This window comes from Schistocerca cancellata, chromosome 7, assembly GCF_023864275.1.
Source record: "Schistocerca cancellata isolate TAMUIC-IGC-003103 chromosome 7, iqSchCanc2.1, whole genome shotgun sequence".
NCBI classification, from domain to species: domain Eukaryota; kingdom Metazoa; phylum Arthropoda; class Insecta; order Orthoptera; family Acrididae; genus Schistocerca; species Schistocerca cancellata.
This window is the reverse complement of record NC_064632.1, coordinates 331,453,232-331,476,615: the sequence shown is the minus strand read 5'-3', so window position 1 is coordinate 331,476,615 and position 23,384 is coordinate 331,453,232. Positions and strand designations below refer to the sequence as shown.

The following is a 23,384-nucleotide window of genomic DNA, read 5'->3' as shown; positions in this document are numbered from 1 at the left end:
CAGTATCCACATATACCACTGAATGTACAGTTGACAAAACAAAACTGTTCGCATGTCTTTATAAGCTCTGATACCTTTGATTGTGTACAGCCCACACCAGTGGTAAATAATTCAACACACACTGGCAATGGCAGCAGCACCGCATGTAACACACTTTTAGCAGTATAGAACTCGCGCTGTCCCCCCCTCCCCATCCCCCTACCCAAACACCATATTTTTTACATGTACTGTTTGTTGATGCGTTGCAAGTGTAACCCTAATATAAGCGAGAGATGCCAAATATATAACACAGTGTACCACAAATGGGTATATGAGAGTCATTTACTGCCAGGATGTCTCAGTATATGCAGGCTGTGGGAGAAATGTCCTGACACTCATCCAATATGATGTTTTCAGTGTGGTTTTCAACCTCACTGCGCCCAGAAGTGGATGAAGTGGTGGAGACAGACAGGGGTAGTTCATCAGGTTCAAGGGTCTGGCTTAGGGTATGTTTCAATGCCTCAGTAGAACAATGTGTTAGTTAACACCTATATGAACATCCATTTTTAAATGCCATCCAACTAATGAATGTGATCAATTTGCCTGGGTACTCGTAAACTATTCGAAACTATTTATGGGATGCTGGCCTTAAGAGCCCATAGGGCTGCTAATGAGAGGGCCTTTCTGATGATCAAAAACTTTACATGCTTGCTTTCACTGAACTGGATGTAGATTGTGACTGAACCATGTCATCTTTTTCGATGAGTCGATATTTAGGGTCTGGCGAAGGTCTACAGGCCAGTGGAGCACATTACCACCCACAGTACTTGACACAACATTCATGTGTTGAGGGCATCACAGTCTCGTGCTGGGGATAGGTGCCACCAGATGGGGCAGGAATACTTCAAAAAATTTAAGGTCATCTTTATGTGGGTCACTATGTCCACATTATGAAACATGCTATGTTGCCAAGTGTGAGAATGTGCTGTTTCAATGGAATGATCAGTTATAGCAGGGTAACTCACCGGTTCACAATTCTGAAACTTCAGCAATAGAATGAGATTTTCACTCTACAGCGGAGTGTGCACTGATATGGAACTTCCTGAAAGATTAAAACTGTGTGCTGGACCGAGACTCTTAACTCGGGACCTTTGCCTTTCGTGGGCAAGTGCTCTACCAACTGAGCTACCCAAGCACAACTCACGAATCGTCCTCACAGCTTCAATTCTGCCAGTACCTCATCTCCTACCTTCCAAACTTCACACAAGCTATTCTGCGTGAGGGAGGTTTGGAGGTTGTTGTAGAAGTGATGGACAGTGGTACTCCGAGGCGGGAGAAGGAAGTGAGTAGGATGGAGAGCTTTTTGAGGTGGCATTGTGCATGTTGCTCAAGTTCCTGCAGGGCAAGAGTTTCAATGTGTGTTATGGGTTCCAGGAATTTGGGATTACACAGCAGGAGAATTTTGTGGATGGAGAAAAGGTACAGCAAGGAGGATTGGTCTTTCCCTCTCCCCACCCCAGCCTCCTCCTTACCCCCACCCAGTCGCCACTCCCATCATGCACTGGTGCTGCTGCTCGCAGTGTGGTTTCAGCTCTCTGAGACTGCAGACACGTGTGCAAGTTGCGTTTGCATGAATCTCTGTGTGTGTGTGTGTGTGTGTGTGTGTGTGTGTGTGTGTGTGTGTGTGTGTGTGTGTGTACTGCTGACAAAGGCCTTAATGGCCAAAAGCTATAATTGTGTGAATCATTTTGTTGTGCCTATCGCGACTCAGCATCTCCGCTATGTGGTGAGTAGCAACTTTCCTTCTCTGGTATTGTTACATTCCATCCTGGATTTCCTTCTTTCTTTTCTTTCCTGTGTTTCTCCTGTTGCCTTACGAACCACACTGCATGCTCTACTTATGAGCCACACTGTATCAACCACCTCGGCCGCGTGCAACAGACGGCCTCAAGACCACGCTGATTGTTAGGGCAGCATCTTAGGTCCCACATTACTCCCGCCGATATAATGAAGCCTATACCTTCAAACTGATCATGCTCCCTGTGTCAATTCCTGTACTTTTGCGTGTTATCTCCCGCACTTTTCTGGTGTCACATGATCTTACATCTGTAACTACCAACCTCTCCCCACCCCCCACACTTTCCCCATCCTAACTGTGTTTGCACCCACTAAATCCACCTCATCCAGTCACATCTGCCGACCCCCTTACGCTTATCCCTCCTCAAACCTGCTACCCACTGCTACCCACAGTAATATACACATATTTATTATTAATTAATTATTCTCTACTTTGACCCTTGCGACTACTTGCCAATTTTATTGAGTTTTCGCCTTCCACTATCGTCGTCTTTCTCAGATTTAATCTCTTCCCCCTCCCCCTCCCCTTGTGCATCCATTTCATCCTTTTCACACGTATTTGGGTGTATTTTTGCGTAATTTTTAGGACGTAATTCTACTTTCTTACATAATTTTTCGCTTTTTTTGCACCACCATGGATCCTTGCTCCTTCCATCTGCGTCAATACAGAAAAGTTTCCTTATCCCTAGCCAGATCCAGTCCCACATACTGTTCCTGCGATGTTGCTTGGCTCATGAAATCCACCCTACTGGCCTTACCATCAAATCACCCATCTCTGGTTGCCATCCCTCCTTCCACAATGACCTCCACCTGTTCAGATTCCGCCAATCCTTAGTCCTCACCAACATAGTCCTGCAAAACCATATCAACCAAGCCCAATCCTCCTTCCAGTACCTTCTCTCCATCTGCAAAATTCTCCTGCTGTGTGATCCCAAATTCTCCTTTTAGACATATACACTTCATCCAATGCTGTTCTAATTTGTTGATCCCTTCCAAATAATAGGAATTGTCCAAGACTTCAAAACAGTTATTAGTTGCTGCAATCACCTTCTTGTTTGAATAAAATCTTTGTCCCACCTGCCATTTGTTCAGATTGGAGAACAAATATTAATCTGAGGGAGCCAAGTCTGGAGAATAAGGAGGATGTGAAACGAGTTGGAATCCTATTTCCATTAATTTTGCGACCACAAATGCTGAGGTGTGTGCTGGCGCATTGTCTTGGTAGGAAAGGACTGTTTTGCAGCTCGGTTTTCAAACGGTCCAATAACGATGAATAATATGCACCTGTAATAGTTTTACCCTTTTACAGATAGTCGATGAGGATTATCGCTTGCGAATCCCGAAAGACAGTCGCCATAACCTTTCTGGCCGAAGGAGTGGTCTTCGCCACTTTAGGTGCAGATTCTCCCTTGGTAACACATTGTTTAGATCATTCTTTCGTCTCAGGAGTATAGTAATGTATCCATGTTTCATCCACAGTGACGAAACAACACTTAAAGTCCTGCACAATCTTCATGAAGAGCTGCAAACCATTCTTGCAACACTTCACATGATTCCCTTTTTGGTCAAGCGTGAGCAATTGCGGAACCCATCTTGTGGGTAGCTTTCTCATGTCCAAATGTTTATGCAAATATTGTGTATCCATTCATTCGAGATGCCCACAGCACTAGCAATCTCACGCACCTTAACTCTTCTGTCATCCATCACCATATCATGGATTTTATCAATGATTTCTGGAGTTGTAACCTCCACAGGGCGTCCAGAATGTTCAGCATTACTTGTGCCCTAATGGCCACTCCGAAAATTTTGAAACCACTTATAAACTGTTCTAACTGAAGCTGCAGAGTCACCATAATGTTTATCAAGCTTCTCTTTAGTCTCCTGAGGCGTTTTGCCTTTCATAATGTAATGTTTAATCACCACACAAAATTCTTTTTCGTACATTTTTTTGACAGTCACTCGACTTCCTTGATTCACATGAATGCAAAACACAAAGAAACAGTCCAATATTGCTCAAACTTTGTGTGCATTCTTTCCAAAGATGCTACTAACTAAACATGACCTCGATACAGGCTGGTGGTGCCATCTCTCGGACTTTGCATGGACTTTTCAAATGCCCCTCGTACCTTTCCAGATGCCCTATGGATTCCAAACCAACAACCTCCTTTCCAGTCCCCATGACCGACTATGTCCTCACCCACAATTACTTCGAAGGCATTACCTACAAACAAATCCATGGTACGGCTATGGGCACCCGGATGGCACCATCCTATGCTACCTATTCGTGGGCCATCTAGAGGAATCCTCCCTAAAAACCCAGAATCCTAAACCCGTCACCTGGTTCAGATTCATTGATGACATCTTTGCTATCTGGATTGAAGGTGAGGACACCTTATTCACATTCCTCCACAACCTCAACAACTTCTCCCCCATTTGCTTCACCTGGTCCTACTCAATCCAACAAGCCACCTTCCTAGATGTTGACCTTCACCTCAGAGATGGCTACATCAGTACCTCCGTCCATATCAAACATACTGACCACCAGCAATACCTCCACTTCGACAGCTGCCACCCATTCCATACCAAGAAGTCTCTTCTGTACAGCCTAGCCACCCTTGGTCATTGCATATGCAGTAACAAGCAGTCCCTCTCAAAATATACCGAGGGTCTTACTGAAGCCTTCACTGACCGTAATTATCCTCACATCCTTGTGCAAAAATAAGTCTCCCGTGCCTTACCTTTCCAGTCTCGCACCACCTCCTAAAGTCCCAGCCACAGAGGAGCATTCCCCTCGTAACTCAGTACCATCCAGGACTGGAGCAACTGAATTACATTCTCCGCCAGGGTTTCGATTACCTCTCACTGTGTCCTGAAACGAGAAATGTCCTAGATGCAAGACCTGTCACATACATCCTCCTACCACCACCTACTCCAGTCCGGTCACTTACATCACCTATCCCATCAAAGGCAGGGCTACCTGTGAAACCAGTCATGTGATTTACAAGCTAAGCTGCAACCACTGTGCTGCATTCTGTGTAGGCATGACAACCAACAAGCTGTCTGTCCGCATGAATGGCCAACGACAAACTGTGGCCAACAAACAAGTGGACCACCGTGTTGCTGAACACACTGCCGAACATGATACCCCTCGTCTCAATGACTGCTTCACAGCCAGTGCCATATGGATCCTTCCCACAATCACCAGCTTTTCTGAATTGTGCAGGTGGGAACTTTCCCTGCAATACATCCAACATTCCCGTAACCCTCCTGTCCTCAACCTTCGTTAGTCGTCGTCCTCACCCATCCATTCCCTTCCCTGCTCCCATTCCAGCACTACACAGCCGTCATTTCACTGCCACACCCAGTCTTTTAATTTCTTTTTATTTCTCCCCCTTCTCTCCTGCCCTCCCTCTAAACTCTAACTCCCTCTAAACATCCGCCACTCCCACCATACTATCCCTCCCCGCCCCAGCCTCCTCCTTACCCCCACCCAGTTGACACTCCCATCATGCACTGGTGCTGCTGCTCGCAGTGTGGTTTCAGCTCTCTGAAACTGCAGACGTGTGTGCAAGTTGCGTTTGCGTGAATATGTGTGTGTGTGTGTGTGTGTGTGTGTGTGTGTGTGTGTGTGTGTGTGTGTGAACAGGTATGTATGTATGTCTACTGCTGACAAAGTCCTTAATGGCCGAAAGCTATAATTGTGTGAATCTTTTTGTTGTGCCTATTGTGACTCAGCATCTCCGCTATGAGGTGCATTCAAGTTCTAAGGCCTCCGATTTTTTTTCTCCGGACTGGAAAGAGATAGAAACAAGTGCATTGTTTTAAAATGAGGCCGCGTTCATTGTCAATACGTCCCAGAGATGGCAGCACCGTACAGCACATGGAATTTTACCGCCAGCAGCGAGAATGAGAACTGTTTTAAATACTTAAAATGGCGACATTTTCCTTACTTGAACAGCGTGCAATCATTCGTTTTCTGAATTTGCGTGGTGTGAAACCAATTGAAATTCATCGACAGTTGAAGGAGACATGTGGTGATGGAGTTATGGATGTGTCGAAAGTGCGTTCGTGGGTGCAACAGTTTAATGAAGGCAGAACATCATGTGACAACAAACCAAAACAACCTCGGGCTCGAACAAGCCGGTCTGACAACATGATCGAGAAAGTGGAGAGAATTGTTTTGGGGGATCACCGAATGACTGTTGAACAGATCGCCTCCAGAGTTGGCATTTCTGTGGGTTCTGTGCACACAATCCTGCATGACGACCTGAAGATGTGAAAAGTGTCATCCAGGTGGTTGCCACGAATGCTGACGGACGACCACATGGCTGCCCGTGTGGCATGTTGCCAAGCAATGTTGACGCGCAACGACAGCATGAATGGGACTTTCTTTTCGTCGGTTGTGACAATGGATGAGACGTGGATGCCATTTTTCAATCCAGAAACAAAGCGCCAGTCAGCTCAATGGAAGCACACAGATTCACCGCCACCAAAAAAATTTCGGGTAACTGCCAGTGCTGAAAAAATGATGGTATCCATGTTCTGGGACAGCGAGGGCGTAATCCTTACCCATTGCGTTCCAAAGGGCACTACGGTAATAGGTGTATCCTACGAAAATGTTTTGAAGAACAAATTCCTTCCTGCACCGCAACAAAAACGTCCGGGAAGGGCTGCGCGTCTGCTGTTTCACCAAGACAACGCACCCGCACATTGAGCTAACATTACGCAACAGTTTCTCCGTGGTAACGATTTTGAAGTGATTCCTCATGCTCCCTACTCACCTGACCTGGCTCCTAGTGACTTTTGGCTTTTTCCAACAATGAAAGACACTCTCCGTGGACGCACATTCACCAGCCGTGCTGCTATTGCCTCAGCGATTTTCCAGTGGTCAAAACAGACTCCTAAAGAAGCCTTCGCCGCTTCCATGGAATCATGGCATCAGCGTTGTGAAAAATGTGTACGTCTGCAGGGCGATTACGTCGAGAAGTAACGCCAGTTTCATCAATTTCGGGTGAGTAGTTAATTAGAAAAAAAATCGGAGGCCTTAGAACTTGAATGCACCTCGTATACGGTGAGTAGCAACTTTACTTCTCTGGTATTGTTACTTTCCATCCTGGATTTTCCATTGTTTGATTTTTGCTCGACATAATAATATGGCGCTTGTGGGAAATGAGAATGCAATATTAGTAACACGAGTTATGGTGATTTTCTGTGGTTTTGAACATATTTTTACGGCTTCCAAAATCATCTATTAGGTCTTCAAGCTTTGTAGATGACAGCAGTGGTATGACTTTAACAATTCATCATTTTTGAAACCTATGTTATTCTCTTGCTTTGTAGACATTAGATGATGATAAGAGTTAATTTTGTACATTTTGTGCATATTTCTGTTGATTGTGTGTTCAAAATGTGCAGTGACGACGAGAAACATTTTGGAGAAAATTATTTATGAAGCCCTTAATAAGCCTACAGATAATGAAAACTAATTTTTTCTTGACTGTTCAGATTACATGACATCTGAAAATTCTATAATCTTTTGAAGGTGATTTGCTGCATATGTTTGCCTTATTATTTTCACAAAATGTGTTGTCATGAAGGATTCTCCTTCAGTTACATCAGCAAATGAATGTCAGTATAAGAATCCAGTGGATACAATGTTGGCCCTATGTATATCTTCATTTTTCAATTTGCACAATGTACTCCGCTATGAACACAATATTTTGCTGTCATCTACAAAGCTTGAAGACCTAATAGATGATCTTGGAAGCCATAAAAATATGTTTGAAACCACATGTGTGTTTCTTTAGATGTAAACTGGCTGCACAAGGAATGTAACCAGAAAGCTCATGTTTGCTTGCATATTTGAATATTAGGATTCCTTTTCAATTTTTCTGCGATGATTACTGTTAAATTGAAATTTCATCAGTATGTTCAAGATTTTTTTAGTACCAAAAAGAATATTATAGGGAAAGCCAGGAGGGCAGAGAGGACGTGGTTGACCAAGAGCCAGATGGGAAGATGGAGTAATCGAAGATCTTAGGAAGATGGGCTATAGAAACTGGAGAGTATTGGCAAAGGACAGAGAGAGATGGAAGGAAATTGTAGAAGAGGCCAAGGCTCATCATGAGCTGTAGAGCCAAGAAAGAAGAAGATATTCCAGATTTAACACTAGCAATATCAAAATACATGTACTTAAAGTAAAAACAGATATTTTAACCAGTCCACAAGTAATGGCAGCTACCTACGAGACCAGCACCCGAAATGTTAAAGTAACTAAGATAAATTTTGTTGAATATTTTTTGAGTTTTGCAATACAATTTTTGTCAGCTTTACTACAACAGTTCTCGTAAGGACTACAAATAACATGCAGCAGTGTTGTACTCATCAAGATAAGAGAAGCGACCACAGAAAGGCTGTTGGCACCTACCACAACAGGGACATGAAGAACGTTGGCCAGATGGCAGAACCAAATTCCGATTCAATGAGTGATGACCAGGCACTTCAACTGTGAATTACTTGCACAGCAACTCCAACATCTCCTTCGTGCCGCATCAAGCACTGCCAGTCAAACTGCTAAGTATTTTGCTATTACTATCGACATCCTACACTTCTATGTATAAAGTTTAATTTGTATTAATTTTGAATGCCGTATATGTTACGTCTTGCTGATATGTGCCTCTATAATCCAATATGGGTATTAATAGAGTGAAAGTGTTGCCACAATTTGTGATGCGGCTGTACTTGCCAATAATGCCTGTTGTGGAACTTAGACATTTTCCCTGTGATCAGTTTTTACTGTCAACTGTATTTGCAGAATTACATCAATCTAAGACACACAGTTTGGAAGAGATAACGTTTAATATTTAGGAGTTTGATTCTTTAAAATATTGGGGTGGAGTTTACTGGTGCTAACTGATGTAGTATTTGTGCTATGCTTTTCACTCCCTTGCCTTATTCTTCATCCTTCCTTCCTCCATCCTCATAGCAAATGGTCCCTCTCTCTGTCCACCTCCTCAAACTACTCTGCCTCCTCCTCCTCTCTGTGTCCATCTTCTCCTACTCCTCTACCCTCACCCCCTGTCCATTCTTATGTCACTCCATTGTCACCTCCATCACCATCCCAGTGGGAGGTAGCCTATTCTTACACGTGCAGTATTTCCTTTTGGATAGTAAGTGGTGTATATCAAGTTTGGTTTGAATAAATCCATGGTTTAGGAGGAGTTGTGAACCCCCCCACCACACACATTTTTAAATGTATACACTGAAAATCAGAAGACAGCGGTCGTAACTTACCCTATCTGGCTGGTTATATGGTCTCAAATTATAAATCCAGATAGAAAAGTTCAGCATCTGTATGAATGAGTACCACAAGCAGAAGTGCCATAGAATATTGGCCGCATTAGTTTTCACACGAGCTGTAATAAACAGAAAAAAATAGTAGAAACCAATTACCTTGTTTCTGGTAGAACAATATATATGCACTGCTATAATCATCTTCTTGTGGTTTCTGTTTAGTTACAATGTCATCATTGTAATAGTGCCATTCATTTGTCCTTGGATTTTTTGTGTATGCTGTATAATGACCTGCAGAAGCTCCTGTAAAGCAATGGATCAGTCTGAGCTATCTGTAACACAGATATGGTGACAATGTTACGATGTCATTTAATGGCATCAAAACCTTGTTTTCTATTGAATAATTAATTTAAAATAAAGAGAGGGAGTCATATAATGGTACATTTCACTTCAGATTTTCCTTACAGGTACTCTAATCCACAGTTGTGAGGTGGAAATTAAAAAAAACACACACACACACACACACACACACACACACACACACACACACACACAGGGTATCGCTTCTAAAAGTCATCATGCACATTTTCTCTTATGTTTCTGCAGATATTTGCAATTTCAGTTTTGCAGTGTGTAAATGGAGTCAACTGAAACAAACACAGCTCATTACGTCATGTAAAGCAAGTGTTCATGGAAAGTGTTCATTTCCCATTACACACAAAATGATTTTTAATGCAGTATTTTAAGTGTACATTCGACAGAGGCATCCCAACTTAGTCTAGTGCAATATTAACAGGGGCACTAAAACGAAAAGAAGAACTACTCCAACAGTGACAGCACTGCTCTGGCCCACAGTGACTGCTACTGCCATGTCACAGTGCTACCCAGTCGCAGCTGGAGTATATCAATAAAACAAACACTGCACTTGACTAATTTGGGACCACACTAGCAATGGGTACATAAAATTCAGCTTTAAAAATAATATGGGTTCTAATGGCAAACAAAAAGACACTTTCCATCGACACTCGGTGTAGCTTGACAGACGTCACAAGCAGTATTTGTTTGGGCTGACTCCAGTTACAAACTGCAAACATTGGTAAATCATCATTCCGAGACATCCAAAGGTCTATAAACAATTCCCACACATGCATGTGCTCTGGTACATGCATTTTTGAGCATCTATCTCTCCTCATCCTAAGCTCTCATTGTCTTCTACAAAGACAGAGCATCTTACAATGTGGGAACAAATCAGGAAGTAGGAAAGAACTGTTGCACAATGTAGCTGCATATGTTCAACTGCACTTCTCTCCGACTCGCATTCCAAGTAAACTATTATTCCTGGTAGGGTTCTCTCATGTTCCTCCGTTTTTCTCCTCTTACCAATAAGCCTTGTCTTATGTGCTTAAAATTCAGACCTGTACTGCATTTGTTCATATTTGCCATTTTACTGGCAGGGTGGCTAACCTAATTACAACTTTGTAACTGAATGTGATACTACTACATAATTTATGTTTGAGTTATTTTTCAGTTAAATAAGTCTTTTGTAAGTATTACTCACACAAAATTAAGAAAATCATTCCAATTATTTACCAAAGGTCCATAACTGTTACAAAGAAGACAAAATGTGTTGCAAGTATGAAACCATGTGTAAATGAAATGAAATGTCGTGTGGCTACGGCCTCCCGTCGGGTAGACCGTTCGCCTGGTGCAGGTCTTTCTCGAGTTGACGCCATTTCGGCAACCTGCGCATCGATGGGGATGAAATGATGATGATTAGGACAACACAACACCCAGTCCTCTGTAGAAACAGCAGCTGCCACCCCCTATACCTCAATGTGTGCCTGACAACATTTCTGCATGAAACATGGAAGTCTCTGTATCCTTTAAAGATGTACAGCACTTATCCAGAACCCTCCCAACAAATCTCTCTCCTACTGACCTTCCTTAACAGTGATTTAATGAGGTCAGCCAGTTTCATATTGCTTCTTAATATAACTGCTAAATATGGGCTATTCTGGAACTGTCAATGATTCTTTGACATTTGCAACAAATGGCTTTGTACTTGGTTTCATTAATAAGTAACACAGTTTTGAAGAAATCTTTGGTTCAATTAGCAAACAACTTTGTACTCTGGTGAGAAAGTATTTGTTGGTTGTTAAATTAGAAGTGATATCATCCAGCCAAGTTGAAATGAGTATAAGCATTTATTATCTGAAGATAATAAAATGGAATAAGATGGAGAATAATTTTAATAATTATACGAAGTACCATATTTATCTGAGTATGAGACGATTCTGAAGATAAGACAACTCCCCCTCCCCTTTTTTAAGAGGCTCCTTGAGAAAAAATTATTGTTTAATATACTCTGATTAATCAAAATTATAAGCTTTTATTGACGTAAGGTATCTGCTGAAAACATTACCATTATACCTATTCTAAACTTAGGCCATTTATTGGTTGTCTATATTTTGATAATACAAGGAGAAATAAAATAAACAAAATGAAATTGTTTACATGAATTTTTATCTTCACTGTTCTCTTTGTTTAGCCTGTCATCTGAGCTACCACTATTTTTAATCACCACCACCACCACCACCGCCACCACCACCACCACCACCACCACCACCACCACCACCCTGACAGAACAGCTGTGCGTGCTCTCCCTCTCTCTCTCTCTCTCTCTCTCTCTCTCTCTCTCCCTCTCCCTCTCCCTCTCTCCCCCCCCCCCCCCTCCCTCCCTAACACACAGTGGATTTAGCTTCTATACTAAAGTGAGAATGTTACAATTTCTTTTGCTACAAAAGCGTATTGTCTACCTGCACTCTCCCATTGGCTCTGTAGAAACAGCAGCTGCCACCCCCTATACCTCAACGTGTGCCTGACAACATTGCTGCATGAAACATGGAAGTCTCACACTGACCCCAGTCTCAATTTTTAGCATCTCCTGCAGAAATGCGTGTCGTTATTGAGTATCTGTTCAATTTTAAAGTCAATTCAATTTCGAGTACAAATGGATTCAGGCAAACTGCAGTTCAAACATGATAGATGTTCATAAAAAGCTAAAGTATTCAGTTCCAATGGTTGGCAGCACAACAAAATTTTCTACCAGTTCACCACTCTCCTCACTATAGTTCTTAGCTAAGCTCGTGTCACTATTCCCCTCTAAGCCTTCCATAGTGCTGTGATCGAGCAACAGCAAAACATGGACAGCAATATCTTATAAGGTGCAGGTCATACGTACCAACACCAACTAATACATAGATAAAAGACCACAATCATGATTCAGTCTAATTCTTGAAATTTTGCTCGTCCTGCAATATAGTGTCATCTATTAGTACTATCTCCACAATGAGTTTTTCCCTATAAGCCATTCTCTTGATAACAACTGCAGTCAGTTTAATGTGATTTGTTTGCTTTGTTATACATTTAATTCTGGATTACTTTCCTTTCTCATTCACACGAATGTCACCATTGTACTGAATCTGATTAAAAGCTCATAATGTTTTCCTCCTGTATTCTAATGTGTGTCCCGCGTCCGGCCATCCTGATTTAGGCTTTCCGTTATTTCCCTAAATCATTCCAGGCAAATGCCAGGATGGTTCCTCTGAAAGGGCACGGCCGACTTACTTCCCCATGTTTCCCTAATCCGATGAGAGCGATGACCTCGCTGTCTGGTCTCCTTCCCCAAACAACCCAACCCCTTCCAATATGTGAACGGCTGTTGAATTTTCCATTTGCAGCGTACTTCTCAAATACTGACTTGGGTTCAGAATCATGAAACAGTGTTTGAACAAGATTTTCGCCTTTCAATGTTCCTTTACTTAAGAAAGAGGATAAATATAGGGATAAGGTATCCATACATACAAGAGAACTTCTATTGCAAACTTATTCCAATTCAAGAAAAGTTCGTGATTTGATAGAATTTAATCTTATTTCTTCCTGTGTGTCACAAAATTATCAATTTTTTAAACAGAGCGATATTGTATCGAGAGCTTCTGTGTACCGAGAAATCTGGAGTGTATTTGAACAAAAGTATTGTTTGGTAAGCTCTAACATTCAGAACTCTTCAAAATAAATTTGCACAAAACCTCCATACCGAAATCTGCAAATGTAAGATTACCCCTATATTAACCTATTAAACACTGTAAAAATGTTTACCTCAAGCAGTAGTAGTTTAAATTGCGAATATAAGATGACCCAGTATTTTTCCAAATGTGAATTTTGGAAAAAATCTTGTCTTAAATGTGGGTAAATGCAGTATTATGGATCATCAGTATACATGTAACACAACATGCAACATTTACACGAAAACTGAATGTTTGATTACCTGATGCGAACTATGTGACACAATGGTTCAATATATATCATTTTCAGGTTCTTCTCATTGCTCACTTTGTTGATAATTACTCCTATCCCTGTTGATGAGGGATTGTTTCATTTTCAGATTTATTTAATGAGTGGTAGGATGGATTTCATTAAGCACAGCAGATTGACATGCCTCTGTTAATTTATTATATCCATTGTTGAAGGATATTAGTGAATTATAGTGACAAAATCATGCCAAGGGATTCGAATGAAACTTCAACTCGTATGACTGCTTCAATCTTTGATGATATTTCCTATTTGTGAATTACTGATCAATTTTCCTCTCACATGCGACTGTAAAACTCAGTACACTACTTGGCTTTCTTTCAAATACTTTGTCAACCTGAGTGCTTGTGATTTACCACACCTGAAGACTCCACATTAACAACTGCTGCTGCACTGGCATGTACTCAAAAACAAGCAACCATAAAACTCTTTGTTGAATCCAGACTTGCTTAATTGTGTGTTGTCTCATCTCACAATAGGTTGTATTTGTTCTCTTATCAATTGTGATGCAGCAAGGTCACCTCACACGCACAAATGCTTACCGATACAGGGAATTTATAAGCTGCTGCAGCATATCACATTTAAAGGTAAAAAATGGGATATAATATGCAAGGATTCTTGACCAACTGAATCAAAATATACATGAAAAGCAGCCTGGATTGCAAAATGCAATAAAACTATTATCAGGACAATACATCTGCCCATGAATGTGCTTTTGCAGTGGCAAAATTGGTGGACTATACACCCTTCACAAGTGGACTATCCATCCCATTCATCAGATTTTGAATGACTTCCATCCAACTTTTACTCACCTAAAGAAATTTGTGCCTAGCTAACAGTCAGAGTCCTACAAAGAGGTTAGTGCAATCATAGATAGATATTTTGCAGCTCAGGACAGACACATACTCATTATAAAAACTATGGATGAATATATTTTGGATTTAGTAAACTGTCTTCCACTGTCAGACCAAGTACTTTTCGCTTTGCCACAAAAACCAACAATAGTAATGGCTTCTTCATCATTAAGTATAAGGCTGAATTTGTTGGGTAAATAGATAGATGTGAATTAGCAACACTATTTCTTATACAGCCATATCAACCTAACATCAATAATATGGTGATTCCTTTTTGCAATAATCTTCTGTTGCTATTTATCAAAATTCCACATGGAAAAATAATCGATAATGTGTGAAACCATATGAAGATACAGCAGGACCTGGGCATAAATTAGTAGCCAAAATTTACCAACAGCCTTTAGCAGAATTGGGACCACGACAAAGATAAACCTAGTGCGACTAGCAGTTTAAACAATGGGAACAATAAGAAAGGGTGAACGAAGATACCATCACAACTTCATGGTTTCTAAGAACAGTAGTTACATCCTCCTCCCTTCACAAACAAATGCTGCATTAGAAAAAATGAGTGCTTCATACGTTTTTATGTGACCAAAGTGTTTTGTTTTATCAATAAACTAACTACACGATAGTTACAATAAAATCTGAGAGTTTTGAATGAAAGTGTTATGCTGTTTAACAAAAATTATCCTTCTTATAATAACATTTAAATGAAGATAATGGAAATTTTCACTGAATCAATTCAATTAAGAGTGCAAGTGTATATCTGTGACTGCACCTCAAGATACTGGAATAGTTTTGTAATGAAGTACAGTATAACCCCGCATTTACGTTCCTGGAATTAACATTTTCCTGCGATTAACATTTTTTATCGCTCCCTTCAAATTTCCTATGTTCACAACATTAATTCGCATCTGTTTTTATGTTAACATATCAATAATTTTTCCGTGATTTATGTTTCATAAAACAATGTTTGTGGAGGAAAAAAACTGGCGAAATTGACATAAAATGATGCAGACTCTGTGTTTGCCTTAAAGTAGTGTTTACATACGTTACATGGTTAACTTTCTTGACACCAGATTCATATCCTGCCGCTGCCAACCACAACTTGTGTATGGTGGCTGATGGGAGTAACTGTTTCAATAGAAGCAACTTCTGAGGAACATTCATTTGTTTTGAGTCGATACCAACTTCATCTGTCAGTACTGTGTGCTACAATTAGTAGTACTCTTACTTTATTGTATCCACACTGTTTCAGCATTAATTTCATCCTGTGGTAATGATCACATACAGAGGATACCCGTTTCCCAGTATTTGTAACTTGCTAATATACGGTAGTTTCATTTATAGTTCGTATATGCATTGTACAGTGTTGTTTCCTATCTAAGGGACAATGTTGGCATCACTGACAAGCCTGTTCCTATAACCGAAATGAGTCTATTTCATTCGACACAGCTATTCTCAACAACTGCCATGCGAAGAGTTTGTGTTTGTGTGTATTGCATAATGAGTTCGTAGCCTTATGTGAAGCGACCGAAGTCTGTGGTTAGTTGTTTCTTTCATGTTGTTGTTTTCTGTCGCAGTTTGAGATGGGAAATGCCGGTCCTGCCAAGAGAGACAGGAAAACCCTTTCTATGGAAGAAAGGTAAAAATTCTGGAAAGAGTTGAAGCTCACTGTGGGACACGTGCTGCATTAGCACAGAGTTTAGGAATACAAGGACTATTTTGGAAAGTGTAAGCAACAGTGTGCCAAATTAAAAAAAAACATGAAGTATGCCAGCTATTCGAAATATGCAGAACTGGAAGAAATTATGAAGAACTGGTTTCAGGCAGCACATGCATCGTATATTCCAATAAACGGTGTGATGTTACACGAAAAGGCACTGACAGTCGCCAATGTACTTGGGATTGAGGAGTTTACAGCATCTAATGGGTGTATAGATAGATTCAAGAAGCGGTACAACGTAGTGTATAAAGCTGTATGTGGTGAAGAAAACAGTGTGGACATAAAATTTGTTACGGAATGGCAAAGTGGCAGGTTACAAGAACTTTTGAAACAACATAAACTGAAGGATATTTTCAATGTTGACAAAACACATCTCTTTTTCAGCATATTGCCAAATAAAGCACTTGCCTTTAAAGGCAAAAACTGCTACAGAGGTAAACACAGTAAAGTTCACCTGACAGTAATGTTAGGCACAAACGTGGATGGTTCCAAAAAAATTAAACCATTTGTGATCGGCAATAAAAACCACGGTGTTCTAAAAACATAAAAACACTGCCAACGAACTACAGTGCCCTATAACGTGCAATTAGAGTTTCTGCCACCAAACTGCACAAGCAAATTATAGCCTTTGGATTTGGGCATAATCCACGCCTTCAAAACACACTACAGGAAGGCAATTGTGCAGAAGGCATTAACTTTGATGGAAGTTGGGGAAGACCCAGCCTCCCTTAAAACACCAATTTTAGATGCTTTGCATTATATTGCGAAGGCAGGGACAGAAGTTACGGCAGCCACCATCTCCAACTGCTTCCAAAAAGCGGGATTCATCGAAGCTGACGACAGAAATGGATCTGACGCACCAGACGTGAGTGTTAGTTAGTAACAACGGTGAGAAACTGCTTGCTTCATCATGGGAAAATCTGCAGCCGCAGCATCCAGTTCACAATTTCTTACACATTGACAATGATGTTGTCACTGTGGTGAGTGTTTCTGTTGATGAGGTGATCGACTTTCACACACAAAAAAATGCAGGAAGTGAAAGAGACAGTGACAGTGATAGTGATGAGGACAATGAGGTTACCTCATTTGCAATTGTTAATGCAGCAGTGGAAACAATTAAAAAATATATTTCAGCTGCAGATGTTATGACAGGGTTTTCCATTGTGTTTATGAACTTGAAAACCACATTGAAAAAATTCATCAAACAAAATTAAAACAACCCACAATTTTGGATATTTATGACAAAAAGGTAGTAACTACTGTACCCATTTGTTCACATCACATTTATAGACCAATCAAATTAAAGGTCAGTATAATAAATATAAATTGCATATTAATGTTTCTTAAATGTGTGCTTAAAATACCCTGGCTGGGAGCTGACTAAGCCAGTGAGTGTGAAACAAAGGCTGCAGTGACAGATATTTAACGCACTTTACAATATTTCATGCACCTATATATAAAAAAATCAAAAGCAGCAAGATAAGTGGCTGGTACTGCATACATCTGCTGACATCAGTTTCGCAGAAAAATTACACTAAAAATGGTGCAGTTTAGAGAGATCTTTAATGCAGTATACACTGATCACTTTAGCTTTGCAATAGATCAACATGGCGGCCGTGTAGTTTGCGTTACTTTTAATGCACTTTGTTGTGCTAATGTGTTGGTGAATGTCATGTCACCTGCTAAACATAGCACTAAAATCAGATACCCTTTATTGAATAATAATCATTCCCTGATGAGTATTTTGTTGCTTATTATCTACACATATTATAAAAAAAAATACGAAAATGGAAAGGGGGCCCCATACATAAGCAGGTAAACTTAAAAAAGTCATTTCCCACATTTTACATTTTCCCGCAGTTTATGCCACTTTCTCAAGTCCCTTGAAAAGTGTAAAAGGGGGGTTTTAATGTACAGTTCTTTTTAAAATAAAAGTAATAGATCAAACAGTCTATCTTGATACCACACATATGATTCTTGCTTTGTGTTTATAAGGAGAATTTTTTTTTCATAACACATTTTATATTTGTTGCCCATTTCCCCTTCATCATTTTCTTTTAATATTCAGAGGAGGAGGCTGGTCATATATCATAAACACTTCATTAGTTTTTCTTGTTGCCATGGGAAAAAAAAGTTAATGCTGGGTAATAGTGAGACATCAATTTGTTCCACACACTCTACTGTTAAATAAAGACATGCAAAGACTTACTTAGAAAGCAATGAATGACTAGAAAGGAAGACTGGGATTTATGATGTCTCCTGGGCGATAGGTCATTAGAGATGTAATAAAAGCCGGAAATGTAAAAGATGTATGACAGAAAAAGTGGACACATTATGTTCAAATAAATCATTCTGCTGACATTTGCAACAGGCATTACATTTAAGAAAAACACGAAACCTGAACCTGGTTGGCCGGATGGGCTTTGAAAGGGAGGATAAATTGTGATCACTTACGTGGAATCCTAGTAAATTAGAAAATTGTTCTGAATCTGCTGAAACAATGTCATGTGTTACACATTTTGTTGTTATTTATGACAAATATGATGGGCAGCTTTGCAGATAAAAGTCTTTTACTATGCAAAAGACTGCTTTAGATGTACATTATATTTTATCAGATTTTTTTCTTTCGCTGAAATGAAGTTTCCACTCTTTGCATTATCTTAACAGTATTTAATTAACATAGTTTTCCTAAATTATTTTGGTCTTGGATAATGCTTACAGCTATCACAATATGCAACAGTATTACAGCAAAAAAAATTAGAATTTACTGAGGCACTGTTTCCAGACCATACTGCTAAAACTTTCTTGTTCAAATAATTGAAGTACACTTATTATATGAAAGTGATACTGTTCTAAAATGTCTTTACTTACCTCCAAAGTGACAGACACAGGCATAGAGATTGTATGGAAGTGTCACACCATGGTGTAGCACATATGGTGATGTCACTGTGAGGCCAGACAGTGGAAATGTTACTTTGTTTTCAAGCTTCATGCTCATGCTCTCATGAAAGATGAATCTGCAACGAAATGAGAAAATAAAAAAAATCAAAATACTTGCAAGACATAAACGTAGACACTAACACTGTTACTAGCTTTATGATTCTCATGATTCCCATTATCTTAAACTTCTCAGTAAGAAATTTAGTAAGATTGAATAGTTATATATTTAACAAACAATGAAATTGCCACCATGAGACTTCAAAATGATCATGTGTCCAAAGTGAAGATTATTTTACAATGAGGCAGAACACATATCTACCTGAGTGGCTGATCAAGAAAAATCCCCCCCCCCCCCTCTCTCTCTCTCTAATGGAGGAGATGGAGAAAGATTTAGTGTTTAGGAAAGGGACATGTATTTGATATGTTATGAGAGTCAGTGAGGACCCCACAATTTAAGAAACTGATGAAGAAAACAGAATGTATGAAAATTATGTCACAGTGTTAAAATGATCACTGTGAGCCTCTCCATGGCATGTCTGATGTCATCAGTCACTTTGATTAATGAAATTGCTGAACTATGGTGTTTTCGGAAGCTTGATTTATGTTAATAACAAATGATACAACTTTTAAGGAAACTGTCAACTGTTCACAAACAATGTATTTCAAGGCTTTGAAACTGTCGGTAATAGGCTGACCAACATATGATCACACAGCTTGGTTTCTATTAACATGCTAAATTGATGTCTGTAGTTAAGGCGTTGCCTTAAGGCTGATAATTTATTGCAACTTGAGAAATTAGTGCAGTTGAGAAAAAGTTGTTAGGTTCATCTGTAGAGGCTCAAATAACATCAGAATTTGCCTTTCCTATGCTAAAGCTGACTAGTTTTTTCAGTGCTGCAGGCCTGGGCTCACTATCTACAACAGACCACTCATTTGTGATTTACATGTTGCACACCTTCGCTTCACTTTCCCAGTTTCCTGCATACTTTATAAAGTTCGTACGTTGGATTTTTCTTGACTCTTCTATGTGCAGAGTCTCTCTTGTTTCCTACCTGACACAGCTCCATAGTTATTCACCGAGAAGAAGCTCCCTCAGATTTAACACGAAGTGCCTTTCTGTACTTTAGCATCTAATGTCAGCCCATAGCTTATACCTTGCCATGGGATATCAAACAGTCCTTTTGTAGGGCATCATGGTTTTTGTGATTAGGTGAGATTTTTCTTTGGCATCTGCATGGAGCACATTAAGAATTTCACATCATGAGCAGAAAGAACCAGAGCAGTATTACTTTAACTCTCTTCTTTATTTGTTTTATGTCTACTAGGGTGTTTTTGTGTGGCATGTGAGGGCTTGGATCCAGAAATATATGGTGTGATCAAAAAGTTTCCATTTGAGGGCACTGTTGCTCTATAAATGCACTCATAGTGCGACTTTGGTGCTGGTATATGCACCCTGACACGTAGGCAAGGGATTAGTGTGGCATTCATGTCTTTCTGACGTGTGCGCACTGAATTCATAAACATGCAAATTACATACACATGACTGCACTCTCAGGCAACTGACGCCACACTCCCTGCTGCAGCACAAGTTGCTGGATGGGAGTGGGGACTGGGTGGGGTAAGGATGGAGAGGGATAGTAGGGTATGGGTGGTGGTCAGCGAAGTGCTGCATGTTAGATGGAGGGCAGTCGAGAGGTGAGGAGGGGGTGCTGGAATGAGAACAAGGAAGGGGCCGGGATGGGTGAGGTCAATGACTAATGAAGGTTGAGGCCTGGAGGGTTACGGGAATGTAGGATCTATTGCAGGGAAAGTTTATATTGCAGGGAAAGTTTCCCTGCAATATATCCTACGTTCCCGTAACCAACCTTCGTTAGTCATTGTCCTCACTCATCCAGCCCCTTCCCTTTTCTCATTCCAGCAATACAAAGCCCTCATTCCACCATCACACCCAGTCTTTTTAGTTCTCTCCTTTTCCGATACCCCCCTCCCTCCCCTGCCCTCCGTCTAAGGCTAGTATTACACTATCAAATTTCTTTGTCAAAGATATTTGATGGTGTAGTAGGGAACTTTGTTAAATGTTGTCCAATATTTGATCAGATCTAAGGCCTTGCTGTAGTTACAGTTCTTAAGTGAATATTGTGCTTTGTGATATCAGGATACACTTCACTGAGCACATACAGAAATGTATGCTGATCCATTCTTAAGTAATTGATGTATGACTTGATGTCCTCCACTATAATCCCACGTAACAAGTTTTGTTGAATGCTTTTATCGTGTCATTGTAAAACCCATGGTTTCACCCAGATATGTTTTCTTTTTTTTCCCCCCCCATAATGCCATACGTGCACTTGAAATGCAGCGAACAGTTGAAACTAGCAAATAGTGTGAAATTAAATACTTCCTCAGCAGAAAAGATTAATGAAAGCCAAATCTCTTTAGCAAACCGGCAAAAATAACTTCATTGTTCCGCAAGGCGATTAATGCTTCACTGTCAGAAAGGTGGAAATAATATCTGAAACTAATAACATATTTTGGCCATCTGTAACTATGCGAACGTATTTTAACAAAATACACAAAAATCCGTTTTGTTCTCGTTTAACGTGAGGGCAATAGACGAAGAGGAAACAACAAAATCACTGAACATAAACACAGGTCACGTGGAGACGACCCACCTCAACTCTGACTGCTCTGTGCATCAGCCCCGATCTACGATTATTTCTGAACAGGGGCAATATTAAGTAGTGGTGCCCAGTCACACTTCTGTAACCAAAAGCGGGAGTAGATACTACTCATACACGACTCAACTGCGCATGTTATGAAGCACTGCAGTCTTCCTAAAGCCTTTGCCGAACTTTGCTGTTGGCAGACGCTTGTATGAGCAGTTTTGTTGTTGTATGTGGCGCATTTCCTTCGCAACTTAAGTTTTATTTTCTTTTTTTTTTCTCTCGTTCATGTTTTGTTGCTGCAGTATTATTCTGCAGTAGCGGGATATAGCAACATCCTTTGTTAAGAGTATTGGTTCTTACTAGTCAAAATCACCAAAATTTAACTGAAAACTAAAACAATGAAAAATTCCCAGAATTCTAAACAATTCCTGGGTATTTCCCGGTTTTCTCCGGGATGAAAAAATTCCCGGGTTTTTCCCGGATCTCCCGGGTCGTATACACCCTGCCCTTCTAGCGCTACGTCAAAGATTTTTGTAAAATATATTTGACGGAATATTTGATCACACCTTTGACAAAGAAATTTTATAGTGTAATACCGGCCTAACCTGCAACACTTCACTGCCCGCCACCCATACCCTACTATCCCCCCCCCCCCCCCCCCCCGACCCACCAGCCTCCTCCTTACCCCCATACAGTCGCCACTCCCATCATTCACTGGTGCTGTTGCTTGCAGTGTGGCCTCAGGTGCCTGAGATTGCAGTCCTGTGTGTGTGTGTGTGTGTGTGTGTGTGTGTGTGTGTGTGTGTGTGAATTTTTGACAAAGACCTTATTGACCAAAAGCTTTATTTGTGACAGTCTTTTTGTTGTGCTTACCTGCGATTCAGCACCTTCACTATGAGGTGAGTAGTAACTTACCTTTTCATTCCATCCTGGATTTTCCTTACATAACATTGTTATAACAAAGAGTGGAACAGTTTCCATAAATTTTCTGCAGAGAGAGATTTAACTGGAACTTTATATTATGTCTCTCATAATTTTTACATACTCATACTGTGACAATTGTGAGGTCCAAGACGAATGGGAGGATGGTACAACAACTATTTTTCGTGCTTTATTGATAAGCCAGAGAAAAAATTCTGAACAGATATATTTACTTTGAGAAACAAGAACGCTGCTCCTATTACATCATTAGATCCAATGCACTTATTACTGCAGGTCAGAGAGAACATATGCTCCCACACCGTCCCCATTATGAGGGACACAACTGATCTTTGAGAATGTATAACCTGTGAGTTGAACAGGAGTAAGAGGGGATGTTTGGTTTAAGAGAAGAACTAATTTAAGTTCAGCTGCAGAAATGGTTGCAAAACTCATTAAAATGAGCTGTTAATGATTGTTTATAAGGATAATAGTGACAAGCAGCCCACAGAAATGCCCCAATGTGGCAAGAGAAAGTATCAAAAAGGAGTGGACGATTCCATGACTACGAGGCCTGCCTAAAAAGTATCCGACCATTGGCCAGAAATAATATTTCGAATACCTGATGGGGTTGGGACCCTAATCCACTTCAAAGTAGGCCCCTTGTGCTTGCACACACTTAGCCCACCGAACCTTCCACTGCTGGAGACACCTCTGGAAGCCTTCTTTTGGAATGGTGTTCAGCTCCATTGTTGTGTTAAGGCATTATCTCTTCTCTAC

General features: G+C 40.4%; 1 protein-coding gene across 3 annotated transcripts in view; it reads right to left on the bottom strand.

Moving 5' to 3' along the window:
• LOC126092050 (uncharacterized) overlaps nucleotides 1–23,384 on the bottom strand; it is a 206,835-nt gene that overhangs the window by 17,668 nt on the left and 165,783 nt on the right. For all 3 annotated transcript variants that reach the window (XM_049907455.1, XM_049907454.1, XM_049907457.1), the window contains exons 15-16: nucleotides 18,952–19,097; nucleotides 9,289–9,432 (exon numbers count right to left, since the gene is read on the bottom strand). In XM_049907455.1, the coding sequence (XP_049763412.1) occupies nucleotides 9,289–9,432; nucleotides 18,952–19,097 (290 nt within the window). The remainder of the gene's footprint in view (nucleotides 1–9,288; nucleotides 9,433–18,951; nucleotides 19,098–23,384) is intronic.